Raw genomic sequence first — 13924 nt, 5'->3', positions numbered from 1 at the left:
ACAAAAAATATTTATTATATTATGTATTTAATCAGATGCAACATGTAAACATGATATCGGCATTACATTTCACCCATGGGCCACCATGCTCTTTGTATATTGGCCATTGAAAAGCCCAAATCGGTCGCCCACTAGTGCATTTTATTCTTTAACATCACAGTATTATCAATTCCTTTTGTCCTTCAACCCTCCAGAGCTCTCGCAGCAACATGTCTGTAAGCAGGAGGAGGTTCTTTCTGACCAACAGCTCTGTATTCAGGAGAGGAACTCCAGTGTGGACCAAGAGGACCCAGAGCCTCCACAGATTAAAGAGGAACAAGGGGAACTCTGCACCAGTGAGGAGGGAGAGACGCTTGAACTGAAGCAGGAGACTGAGACCTTTATGCTGACTCCTATTTATGAGGAAAGTGACCACCAGCTCCTTTCTCACTACTGTTATGTAGCTGAGAGCCAAGATCAGAATAGAGAAGAGCACAGAGACTCAGGATCAACTAGAAATGCAGAGCCAAAACCAATGAAAAGTCATCTCAGAAGCAGAAGTCACAGTAGCAGCGAATACAACTCGACCCTGCCGAAAAGACACTATACTCACAAAGCTAAAAAGTCTTTCAAATGTGACAAATGTTGCGAAGTGTTTAAGTGTATGAAAAGTTTGAATATACACTTGAGAATCCACACAGGTCAGAAGACGTTTTCGTGTAAAATCTGCGGGAAAGATTTCAAACAGAGTAGTAAATCGGCACTCCATGTGAGAAGGCACACAGGTGAGAAGCCATATTCGTGTGAAACGTGTGGCAAAGCTTTCAACCAGGGTGGTGCATTGATAGTCCACACGAGAACCCACACAGGTGAGAAGCCTTATACTTGCAAAACATGTGGGAAGGCCTTCGGACAAGGTTGTGCATTGCTAGCCCACACGAGAACCCACACAGGCGAGAAGCCTTATACTTGCAAAATGTGTGGGAAGGCCTTCAGACAGGGTGGTGCATTGATAGGCCACACAAGAACCCACACAGGTGAGAAGCCGTATGTTTGCAGCACCTGTGGGAAAAGATTCAGGATGAGTTCAGGCTTGAGAAGGCATATAAGAATGCATACAGGTGAGAAGTCATATTCATGCATTTATATTCAGACATAATCGTGCTTTGACAACCCGTGTGAGAAGAGTGGATAGTGAATTGCATTTAGGAAAGTAGCCATGTATTTGCAAGTGAGGTGGTAGACTATTCAGTATTAAAGGTTCATGGTTGAAACACATAAGAACTCAAGAGACCAAGGAGTCACGTAATTGCAGCGCTTGTGGGAAAAGTTTGACTCGTACCTGATAAAACACCTGAGGATTAATATACACAGGAGAAAATCCAAGTGAAATTCCTGTGGAGACGCGGTCACCTACTAAATAAAATACACTTTTGCAATGGCTACATCTCTGTATTTGAATTTAAGCTTTTTCCCATTAAATGAGGTCACAATATCTTATTGTAACGAAGCAGTACATTTTCAACAGAGCCCTCAAGTTTTTGTTGAACTAAACTAATTTTAAGCAACAGAATTTCATTGAAACAATTATAATCTCCTACATCTTTATTTCTACAAATGTTTTTACAGGTTAAATACTTTTTTTTAACACTACTTCCATGTGTTGTAGAGGCCCCTTTGGAAAGTGGTACAATTTACAATTATGTTTCACCTAAAGCGAGGGCCGGTGCTGAACCTACTGATGTTTTGTTAAGTGTGCTTCATTTTACACATGTTGCCAATATAAGATAATAATTAAATAAGACAAACACATAGGCTGAGTTTCGACAGTTTATTATGTTGAAAAAGAGAAAAAAAGTCATGCACAGATTAAAATTAAGATAATTATTTGATAAGACATGATAAACCATTTAAAAATAATTTGCATACAAATAAGAAAAAAAGAATCGTTTCAGCATATATATATCCATATTTCTGTCATACAGCATATCTGTAATATAATATTCTTTGCACTGATTTTACAAACGTATGTATGTATGACTTTCAATACTGTAGCAGACCTGTTCCAATTTGGTATTTGAAACAGCTCCACGCTCTTTCCTCTATTGTTTGATTTATGGTCTGGAATAATCAAACCAACAAGGTTGTCTCAAAACTTCTCCACCTGCTACGCCTTCTCCTTTGAGTAAACACTTGAGTCAGTGAAATGATTTCAGCTACAAACTGACACAGATCTGTACTGCAGCAGCTGAACGTCAACAGCCACACTCCAGCGAGGCAGAAGGAATGTACCACAAACAAATAAATACTTCATTTTTCCTTCCAACAGCAAAAAAAACATGTAAAACATTCTTTTTTATAGGAAAAACAAAGAGATAACACCAAAACAAGGAGTGTCAAACCACACAGTACCTTCAAGATGTATAGTTTTGATAAGTAAGTAGGCTAATTTGAGGTTTTGGTAAACAGAGTGCATCACGGTAAACATTGGCTGACATCTGCAGGTTCAGGATCTCGCTGCCACTATTTGAAGGAGGGTAAATTTGGCACTTTTATGCTGATGTCACCAATGTTGATGTTTCTGGGCATTTCCGGGAGGTTCATGTTCTTTACAGCTGATACGGCACGAGCAGGCGCTCCTGCAATACCGGCCTATACACACACAAAACACACACATGGAGGGTTGATAAGATACAAATCAGAAAATCAATAGGCCCGCTGTACACGACAACACATGGAACAGTGAACATTGGACACAAACACACAAACTGTGCTAAACAGAGTACTAGACAAAAACAGTCAACTGCTGACAAAATGCAAAAGCACTGACAGCTACTAGGACAGACAACGTGTGCAAATGTACATTCAGATGCCTTCATAGCTTCATATGCACATGCATTATTTGGTTCTATAATGATTTACACCACAACCAGAGCCAATTATGAATCAACTGTGAGACACACTGTACTAGACCATTCACTAGGTTTGATGTACTGAGCAGTACTGGACATTCATCAAATGGACAAAAGGCAGCATTGCTTGGAAAGTGAACCCACCGGACTCTTGAGGACCGATAAAGGTAAAAATGCAGGGAGAGAATTGGGTAAAGCAGAGAAAATGAATTTGGATATGAAGACGGAAATGATGTTTGGATAGATAGGTATGTATAGAATATGTGTGTGTCAAAACATGTTAATAATACAGATGATACTTCTAGTGGGTTGGATTACTCCAGGAAAGACTACATGACTGTAGCCATCTAAATATTTGTGACTAAAGGAATTTTGTGCACATCTATTGTGTTAACTACTGATGACATGAGGGAGTTGTAAGCCTAGTAGTACTAAACTACAATGGGAATTCTATTCTCAGGGACAGAGGAGGCCCTTCACTCTAACACAATGAATCTCAATGTGACAATAAGAGCAATTTAGCGTTTTTTAAAAAGAAAAGCTTCAATGTAACGTTTTGGATCAATAAGACACATCTGTGGAGAGTGAATGGGTTGATGTTTTCGTCTCAAGTGTGAGCAGACATTTGAGAATCACTGCGGTTAGAGATCCCCCAACTGAATCTTTAGCAGACAGACCCAAAAATGACCAAAAGGTTTGCACCACAGGGAACTCTGTGTTCTGTCTCTGTTAGAAACAAATTCATATAATAAGTAATAAGTAGCCTTGTAAAACATTTACTGATATGACACAAAGTATGTCTGGAATGTAGGATTATCCACGGCACTTCTTTTCACAAGGTTGTTTAAATGGGCCGTTTGTCTTATGGGGCATTCCTCTCCTTGCTAAGAATCAAGGATGCTTGTGTTCGAAGGAAAGATGACCGTGGCGTTAAAACAAGAGGAATGCTGATCCAGCACATGGGCTCGGTATTCAGGAGTCAGACTCCAGATAGTTTTCTCTTCACAGTGGGTACTGTGAAGACCCACTGTAGTCCATAATGTTAGGTTGTTAATCAAACGCTTGTTATGGGTTTTCATTGTTGGTTTAAGGCAATCTACGTAGGTTTGCTGGTTGAGACCTTAAAGGAATAGGTGATCATCTTAGTGATTATTTGCTTTTCAGCCAAGATTTCAATGACAGACTTGATACCACTCTCGTGTCTGTATGGTAGTAGTTACAGGGAGCATCTGTTCATCTAAGCTTAGCAAAAATAGGGGAAAACAGCTAGCCTGGCTCTGTCCAAGCTAGCACATTTAATGCTCAATAACCTGCACAAAAACATAAGTGTAAAAACAACAATTGCCTTTTTACCAGGGCTTATGCGTCAGAGGATTTCTTTGCCACAACCAGTAACTTCCGGTCTCCACTTGTTGCATGGCAACAGGTCCCGGCCGACGAATAGTCTGGCAAATAACCCCCCGAAACAAAACCTTTGTTTTTTTTGTACAGATGAAACAAACAAGCTATAAACTGTTGATAAGTGAGCTTTAGAGCAGCTGGTGGGCACCTTTGGACAGGGTAGCTGTTCCCTCCAGTCTCCACTCTTTATGCTAACCAGCTGCTAGCTGTAGCTACATTTTTACCGTACAGATATGAGAGCAGTATCAATCATCTCATCTAACTCTCTGCAAGAAAGCAAAATATCAAATTATACCTTTAATACACTGCACCATTTTAGGAAAGAGGGGTTTTGATTCTGTCACAACTACAAGATATTATCACACAAAGAAGCAAATATCAATCCCTGGAATGAATAGATTTAAAGAACGCAGAATATATATATATATATATATATATATATATATATATATATATATATATATATATTTAAATGGCCTTTCAGGACAGTTTTACTTTTAAAACAAGAAATGCAAAGAGTTCTACAGCCTAATAGGTAGACCTGACATTATGAATAAAGCCCTGCCACAAAATACAGCTTGAAAAATTATCATAGAGTTGAACAACCACTTCTATGACACAGTCCTAAATTCTGTTCAACATTATAAACTTTGCAAAGATAGTATTTATTTAAATATCTATTGTCACAGATTGGCATTATACTGCCAGCCATTTCTATTGCCTAGTCCACCCCCTGTAAATTCACCAGTGGCAACGTTTTTGGGTCTGCCATGAAAGATTCCTACTATATGTTAGTGACGTCAGTTTGCCATTACATGGAGGGCCATATGGTGAGACTCGGGCGGGGGAAGTAAACTTCAGTTAGAAATACAGTACTTGGTTGTAATTTAGCAGTACCTGTGTCTACCTGTCCTGCCTGGTAGACTGAAAGATAAACGTCTGTAAAGAGAGAGAAGAATGGAAAGAACTAGACAGGGTCAGGAAAAAGAGGAATGAGGAATGTTAAAGCAGATTAAAGTAATTACAGTTTATCTCCACAGAAAAAAAGTGATAGGACCTATCATAGACCACATCTTCATATTTAAAAATTAAGAGGAAAAAAAGCTTCCCACAATTATTTTTTTATATAAAATATATAATGATATTAGTTGAGAAAGTTTGATGAAAAAACACTGATGCCACTTCATCAGTCTTTGCCAGTCTGGAAGGAGAACAGCTCTTTCATTGTTCCCCCAGACACTGCCCTATAAATGGACAATGTCATTTTGAGTTAGCATCAGAAACACACACTGCGGTCTAGGGTAGGTCCAAGAGGGAAGGACAGAGCAGCTCTGATGATAGTAAAACAGTGAAAGACTCTGCTTACAGAACATCAATCAAAAAGAAGATTCTGTCATTAAAAGAGCACACAATGCAGGTCAGACTTTTAGAGAAGGTGTACTTTGTTGACACTTAAATTCAAATGGTAGAACACACAATTGATGTCAGCCAGTTAAAAACCTGACAACCCTTCACCTCGCCGTGTTAGCAACAAAATATAAAAAATGTTTACAACGTTCTGTCAGCGTTTTTCATTCTCAAGTAAAAAAGAACCCCCAAAAAACGATGCCTCAATGTTTAGACATCATTGCAGTGCATTGTAAGCAATTAAGTCAAATCATTAGTTGAGTTTAGTTTTAGGACTATCAGGGGCTATAATCCACATTAAGCAAAACAGATATGATTCCATGAAATTGTCTCTGGCTGTCTGTCTGAATTCAAACTTTCCAATACGTAAAGGAATGTGTATCTGCTAGCAGAAGCTTTATGGAAAGCAAAGCAATGCCCTTGCATAGAGTAAACATCTAAGCAAGGACAGTGGCTTATAGATGTAACAATACACATTGGAAAAGCAATTAATCCAACAATAAAAGCAATTCACATTCTCTTCTAGAATAATAAGAATGTAAAACACAGCCTAGAACCAATACATAAGTTGAATACGTCAAATCTACATGGTATAAAATAGAAAATGGTGATTGAGAGATTCAATGGACACAGATTCTGGGAGATGCACTGGACAATGGTACAGTTAAGTCTCCGTAACAATGACCAAAGTGATGACTATGATGCTGTATTTCATACTGAGGGATACAGGAGAGCATATGTTGACCTGTGTTGAGAGCAGTGCAGCAGCAAGAGGAGAGGCCGAAAAAAAGAGCACAAACACTCAAGAGTAGGTAGGGAGCATCCACAAGGACGTAGAGTAGCATGCAGGGTGCAGCATACACACATGCCTGCATACTGTATACGAAACCGCAGAGTATTGGAGGTAGGATCAAATCATTCATACATACAGTGGACGGGGCAAGGTCAGGCTTACCTCAGACTTCTCCATCTTGTTCTGGGCATCCACCTGTGTGATGATTTCATTCATGTTGGTCTCAAGGACCATCCCGCCCATCACCATCTCTGCCAGAATGTTATGGACCTGACAAAAATAAATAAGTGAATGATGTCCTTTATGTTTAGCATTCATAAGCAGTAAAGAAACATTTAATAGTAACACACTATAATATAGTTATATCATAAGGCTTAAGCAGATAAAAGGACATTTGTAACTGTTTATTTATATAAATTGTCAGTTAGAACTTATCCTATGAAGATACATTTTAAACTACGACAGCTGTGTTTTACTTTACTGTTACTCATTATCTATTCATATACCAGCCTCAACATATGACTGATAACAACTACATTATAGTGTAATATAACTGTTTTTAAATAGTTTATACTGCTTATAAATGCTAAATGGGGATTTATTTTTTCTATTAAATGTCTGAAATAGTAAAAAATGTTCATGTAAAAATTGCAAGAACATTAGGTTGCATATTTAAGTTGCTAATTTTGTCCGAGCAGCAGCTCAAAACCCAAACATATTAATTCCAAACGAGAATGGTAAATGAAAAATGATTAAAACGATGAAGCAATTAACAAGACAGCAGCCAATTAACTAATCGATTGATCAATTAATAGACTAGTCACGTCAGCTCTAGATTGCAGAATTTAAGTTGTTTTTAAGAAGTTGCTGGTAACACCAAACATGTCCAAACCACTGATGACTCATCTACAAAATCTCGGAAGTCACTGAAAAATCAGATAATGTCACAACAGTTAATCACAAGACACAAGGCATCAGATAAGTGTGACACTATAATATGAGGCTATAATGGCTAAGGAATAGAATATTAGAATATTACAACTTACAGTATTTCTACTTTCTAGGATCAAACATTAAAGCTGAATAAATATGAGCTAGATATGGAACATCACAAAACGGAAGTATTTCTTACCTTGTCTACGTGGAAAATTAAGTCGAGCTCACAGACATTCTCAAAGCATTTGTCCAGCGTTTCCACGAATACCTGAAAATGGAAAGAATTGAATGTAAAAGAAGACATAAACAGAATTGCCACAGATTGTAACACAAAAAAATCACACAATCAAAACAAGTTTTACCTGGATTAAGTCTAAAATTCCTAGTTCACTCTCTGAGGAGTCCACACAAAACACAAAGTACAGTGTGGCGTAGTGTCTGTAGATCAGCTTGTAGTCTGATCCTCCAATCAACCTGAAACACAGGTATAAGTGTGATGTTTCTCTGTTTCCTGAGTCAACACGTGACATGCAAAAAACATAACATGCAATGATCATCCCGTTGTCAATCACTGACTAAAGGGCATTTACATATGATCATGGTTGTAACATGTTTACAGCATGTTACGACACAGAAACATCAAGAGAGAAACAACAGGATGTTTTCGGTCATGAGTCAACATATATAAAGATATGATATACTAACATGAGAAGGAGTAAAAGTTAATGCTTATCCAGTGTGTACTGGGTTTGACCTCAGTGACTGTGTTAACACACCAAAACGGCTTAAGCCACAGGAGATGTTGTAACCCTTATCCTGTGAAATCACCCAAAGGAAAATGTGAATAAAGTGATTTTTGGTTCAGGGGACAATACTCAGTAGTTGTCTAAGGTTTAATGTACATTATGATACAATTTATTGTAACCATGTGGCTTTGGTGTCACACAATTTAAGGAGACAGAGAGAAAAGAGTGCAAGAGTAAAGTGCGAGCGGTGAGGCTTCCCAGGCTTAAATGACACCTAGTTGGTTCCTCATTCCTCATGAATCATAGATGAGCTTTAAACAAACATTGTTACTATTGATTGGCACTCATACAGCCCTCTGAGCTTTCCTTGTGTGTGAAATGAATTCCTGTGAAGCTGCATCAGAGTAAATGATCTACTTGAGTGTTGACGTCCACTGGCATTTAGACACCATCCCTTGTTTATTTGTCCCACACTGCGTACTTACATTCCACCTTCAAGGAAATTACAGACGTTCTCATCTCTTTTTGAGACCAGGTGGAAGGTTTCCCTGATGATCTGTTGCTCTGTGTCTTCACTCTGCAGGATGAATGAGGAAACAGATTGTCAAACAAAGGGAAGATGGTAAATAATGTGTTGATTGTGCACTCAATTGCTTCCAGTGAGACATTTTGTATTAGTTCTGATTGAAAAAAAATGATTTATATACTAACCCACTCTTTGTCATATCTAAACACACGCTAGTGCCCGCAGGCTATGCAGGCAATGATGTCAAGGTGAACCAAGGCAGGCTCATCTTATTGTTTGCTAATGGATGAGATTCTGTTTAAAACCTCAAGTATCCTCGGGCATGTTTGCAAGCACTAAAAGGCTTAAAGAGTGGGCTCGCAGTTAAAGATCTATTGAACTGATAAAAGGGTCAAAGTCCCATGGTGCAAAACAGACTTCTGAATTAGGTTGTTTTAGGGATTTTAACATATTTTAGTTGAGAAAAAATGAAAATTCCCACTCAAGTTCCTGGAGAAAGCATCCAAAAACATCTGAGTCAACACTGAAAGGTTGACTAAGAAAAGTCAACAGTGGTTAAAACCTTGCTGTGCGCAGCTCTCAGCTTCACCAAAGGGTGATAATGTCCTCTCGGGGTGCATAATAGGTCAGTGAGCACAAGGGGAGAAGAGGCTTTGCAGTACGTGGCTGGAACCCTGTATCAATCATGTGACTTGTAGCACGGTTACAGTACTCAAAGTTCAATGATACAGCTAAGACTCCTATAACGTTTCTGGTGCTGAGTGTTTTAATGAACTCCTCTGGACCACATCTGACCTCCTGAACCCGCAACATTCCTCAAAGTTTTGGCAAAGTACCGCAGAACAGCAGTAACATCAATCTATTGTGATTTTGTGAAACATTTTATATGAAATTAAAGGACCTATGGGTGGTCTAATGGTTAAGACACGTACTTTATAGATGCAACATCCCCAGTGTGATACTGACCAGGGACTTGTCACATGTCATCCCCTTCTCTCTCCCCTATGTTTCCTGTCTGCATCTTCACTGTAAAACTAATTTAAAAAAAATGAAAAGTGCTAAAAAAAAAAGTTATTTTACAAAAGTTTTAACACACTATAATATAGCTATAAGATGTAAATACATGTTACAGTGTTTATTAATGTAAAGTATTTGTTGACAATTATAACTTCTCCTATGAAGAAACATTTTATATTACTTCTGTGTTTTTGCCTGTTCATACATCAGCCTCCACTTACAAGTGACCACATAATTGCTTAACTACATTACAGTGTATTATAAACCAGTTATCCAATGTTGATATGCTGCTTATGAATGCTAAATATGAAGCTTAAAGTAAAGAAGTTCAGAGCAAGTGATCATACAGGCTACCGCAAAACTTTTCAGCTCTAAGATTGTCATTGTCTATAGGCACTGTAGTCTGCACAGCATTAAGTTATTTACTAACTTAAAATAACATAAATAAACTGACTTTCGAAAGCAGGCAGTATGTATGAAATATTATATCCTGCCAGCCAGTGAGCCAACGCCTCAGATTTTAATATAACAGATGGTGTCTACATAGCCTTCTTATAACACAATCAGTTTGAACGTATCCTTTTAAGTGCAGTGCGTAGACCTGCATGCTTTAATTCATAGTTTGTCCATAAAAAATGACTTTATACGATATCACATCATAATTAGTTGGTTGATTATGTTTTATATTATTAAACTGAATCAGCACAGTAACCAGCAACTTAAATTCTCAAATAAATGTAGTAATAAATGAAAAAAACATTAAATATCTGCCTCTGAAATGTAGTTAAATGGAACTATGAAGTAGCAAAAAATGTAAAGTACCTCAAAATTGTAGTTAAGAACAAAACTCGGGTACATGTAGCCTACTAAGTTACTTTCCACCACAAATAAAAGTCAGTTCCTCACATTTGAGAAGCTGATGCCTGTAAATGTTTAGCAATTCCCCTTGAAAAATGACGTCAAATTATTACCAGGTCGTAAAATATGTGCCAATTAATTAGGTTGCTTGGTAAGTCACCTTGCTATTGTAGCACCAATGGGCATGCAGCCAACCTTCAGATATAAATCCAATTATGAGAACAAGCCAACGCAGCTGCCCCAACAAAGGATATTACATAAGCTGTTAGTTGCTACCTGCATGGATCTTATTCTTTGAGTTTCCTGACAGAGCATACGGCAAGCAGTTTTAACATTTAATAGCTAGACTGCAGATGTATTGCAGATATCTGTAATTCAATTCTCCCTATATTCAAAAGGGGCATTTCAGATATGCACAACATCATTCTTACTAGTACAAATGTGTATTGGACTTTCAATTCTAGATGTCCACAGTTATATTGTAGATATCTGGATTTAACATTCTGCATATCTGTAATTGAATTCTTACTGGGAAAAACTCCCACTTCAGATATCTACAATCCCATTGTTGCTATAGTCATCATTTTATTTTCAGATATCCCAAATGAAAAAACCATTCCAGAGATTCATGATGTGATTTTGACTTTCCAAAATACAGTCTGACATGAAAACGTCATTACGGATATGTACAACTGCAATTTAAGAACTAAATGTAATTGTTCTATATGTAACTGTGGATATCTAGAATTGAAAGCCCAATACACACGAATTGCAAAAGTGACGTCGTCTGTACTAGTGAGAATGATGTTGTGGGTATCTGAAATGACAATTGCAGATAGGAAGAGTGTCATCGTGGACATCTTAAATGATCATTCTGACTGGGAAGAATTAGATTTTGACTAAGACAAATGTTATTATGTATACCCCATATATCTAAAGTGTAATTACAGAAAAGAGTGTGATTGGACTGAATGTTAAAACCGCCTGCCATAGGAGCAGGTAGGTGCAGTAAAGGGTAGATGACAATAAAGCTGAAATGCACCCGTGAGAGGCTGGAGTGAGCACGAGACCCTCACAAGGGCGTTATTGAAGTCATGTGACACAAACAGAGTGAACTCTCCTCACACTGTTCATCCCCAACAGCTGGACTGAACATGAGAAGTGGGCACAGGCTCGGCAGGAACGTGATAGCCTCGCTTCGGCTAGCACACGTTTAATTATTCATATTTTAAAAGGGGACAGCAGACTGACATTTGATTCAGCTGTGGCAGTTTTGAAACAACAGCCCATCACGGGGCGGTTGTGAAGTACACATGTTCCCATTCAAACACTTTGCAACAGTGTTAGATGAATGCACCTTCAAGATAAACCCACATCTGCTTTGGTTTGCATTAAGAAAACATTAAACAAAGTACCTTCACAGTCACAGCTTGATATTTTGAATCCACTTTTCTTCATCTGCCACAACCTTCGTGCACAATACAATATGTAAATACATAACATGTTACTCACATAATGCTCGTAGAATTTAGAAAGCCTTGGTTTCCCATGGTTGTTGAATATTAAAATGGCTCTTATCATGGTTGTAGCTGAGCGGAGGGAGGCGGGGGAGCAGAACGGGTCAGTCTGTGAAAGACTGTTGCTGTCAGCTCCCGTGAACCCAGATCTGAGTGAGATTTAAAACTAAATCCCGTCTCGATTTAAGGTTAATGCGGGATAGCTTCGAGCTACACGCTGTTACTCCTCCATCGTCTCTGTACGGAAATATTCCACGTCAAAGACCAGTCATGCTCGCCTCCTCCTCCTCCTGCTACAGCAGCCGCGATGGCTCAAACCTCTGCTCCCGGTGCTGCGCAGCTCGGAGGGAGACGGGATTATTTATACACTCATCCATAGAGTGGGGTAATACAGAAAACTGCTTTCGTTAAACTAAGATTTGTCTAAATTAATTTTGTTTTGACAAAGATTTTTTGTTTGTTTGTTTAATTTAATTATATTTTATTTTATTTTATTTTATTATTATTTTATTTTTTTATTTTTATTTTTATTTTTTTTTATTTTTTTTTTATTTTTTTTTTATTTTATTTTATTTTATTTTATTTTGTTTTATTTTATTTTATTGTTCCGTATGTCCCCTTGTCCTTCTTTCTGTTTTGATTGGGTTTTGTAATTGGAATATTATTTCTGACACATCATTTATTTTAGTTATTAATCTAATATTAAGTGGAGCTTCACTTTTTTTTAACATGTTTTTATTTGAGATGATGAGGATTGGTCACGGATATTAAACACATATTATTCTCAAGTTTCAACTTTTTGACTCTGACTAAACTTATTTCATTTTGTTTGTTGATTTGTCTCATTTAAAGTTTATTTGACAACAAACAGAAATGTGATACTTACACAACTTTAATAAAAACAAAATAAGTCGATATTCTTAATTCCTGGTTATTTATTAATTAGATTATTATAACCTTGATGTTTATTTTGGTTCTTTGTCTGAGATCTTTACATTGTAAATGATTACACATAATTGTCACTACATAAAGTTTGTCATAAGACCAAATTATGTTATAAGAACTAATTTACAGTATAAAACATATAACTAATAAAGAACTAAACGTTTTTGGGAGTTTTGCACAACAGCATCCTTTTAGAAAAGAAGTAACCCTTCTATCTTGCTTTTATGCAGTGTCCTGTCTTTTAGTTGACAGATTTTATTTTTTATTTCATTTTATTTGAAAATCAATTATTATTATCTATAACTGGGAGTTTCAGCAATTGAATTCAAGTGTAACATTGATTCTGTTCCATATTTACAACTTTGACATAAAATGTGAAGTTGTCTGAGCAGTTTGAGACTGAATCAGTTACTTGCATTTCAAAGCTGCATAATCTGCTTTGAAATTATTTACAAAACCAACAAACTATTCATATGTCAATTTCATTTAGCCAATTGAAATGTACCAAAGAGTATCTGTTTAATAGCCCTTACACTACGAGGAAAGTCGGTTTAAGTTTTAGCCACAAGGTGGAGCAACAGTATATCTGGTAATGATGATGTGGCAGCTCAGACGAAAACTTGCCACAACATCTGATGCAAAAAACAGTCTCCACTTTTAATACTGGCCTGAATATCTTCCTCAGCCAGAGAGGATTTTCCTTCGACAGACTGAAACATTTTGAGTTTCCCTGCTGGAATGTCCCAGCTCAACTGTGGTTTGGACGCTAACCAGTAATATGCAGGCCATTTGAACGTATCCATTTCTGGAAGAAAATGTGTTGTTCCTCCTCAAGCAGTGTCCTTTTGGTGTATCTAATATTCCTAGCAAATTGTCCTTGAGCAAGA

The 13924-nt window shown here is 37.4% G+C and overlaps 1 protein-coding gene across 1 annotated transcript; it reads right to left on the bottom strand.

Annotated features, from left to right (window-relative positions):
- Positions 1 to 1796: 1796 nt before the first annotated feature.
- Positions 1797 to 12334, bottom strand: ap3s1 (adaptor related protein complex 3 subunit sigma 1). The gene is made up of 6 exons (XM_083911762.1): positions 12088 to 12334; positions 8660 to 8751; positions 7791 to 7902; positions 7625 to 7696; positions 6655 to 6762; positions 1797 to 2631 (listed from the first exon to the last, which is right to left on the bottom strand). Exons 1-6 carry the CDS (start codon positions 12154 to 12156, stop codon positions 2503 to 2505), a joined length of 582 nt encoding a protein of 193 aa, XP_083767888.1. The 5' UTR covers positions 12157 to 12334; the 3' UTR covers positions 1797 to 2502.
- Between the last annotated feature and the right edge of the window lie 1590 nt (positions 12335 to 13924).

The sequence above is a fragment of the Echiichthys vipera genome, assembly GCF_963691815.1.
Source record: "Echiichthys vipera genome assembly, chromosome: 4".
Lineage (NCBI taxonomy): Eukaryota > Metazoa > Chordata > Actinopteri > Perciformes > Trachinidae > Echiichthys > Echiichthys vipera.
The sequence above is the reverse complement of the archived record's forward strand: the minus strand, read 5'-3'. Positions and strand labels throughout refer to the sequence as shown.

What these genes read in the sequence shown, in the direction of transcription:
- ap3s1 (XM_083911762.1), bottom strand. Translation starts at nt 12,156, where the DNA reads ATGATAAGAGCCATTTTAATATTCAACAACCATGGGAAACCAAGGCTT. An exon ending in AATTTCCTTGAAGGTGGAAT is followed by an intron (nt 7,903 to 8,659) that starts GTAAGTACGCAG and finishes CCTGTGTTTCAG; the next exon opens with GTTGATTGGAGGATCAGACT. An exon ending in GAATTTTAGACTTAATCCAG is followed by an intron (nt 7,697 to 7,790) that starts GTAAAACTTGTT and finishes TTCCATTTTCAG; the next exon opens with GTATTCGTGGAAACGCTGGA.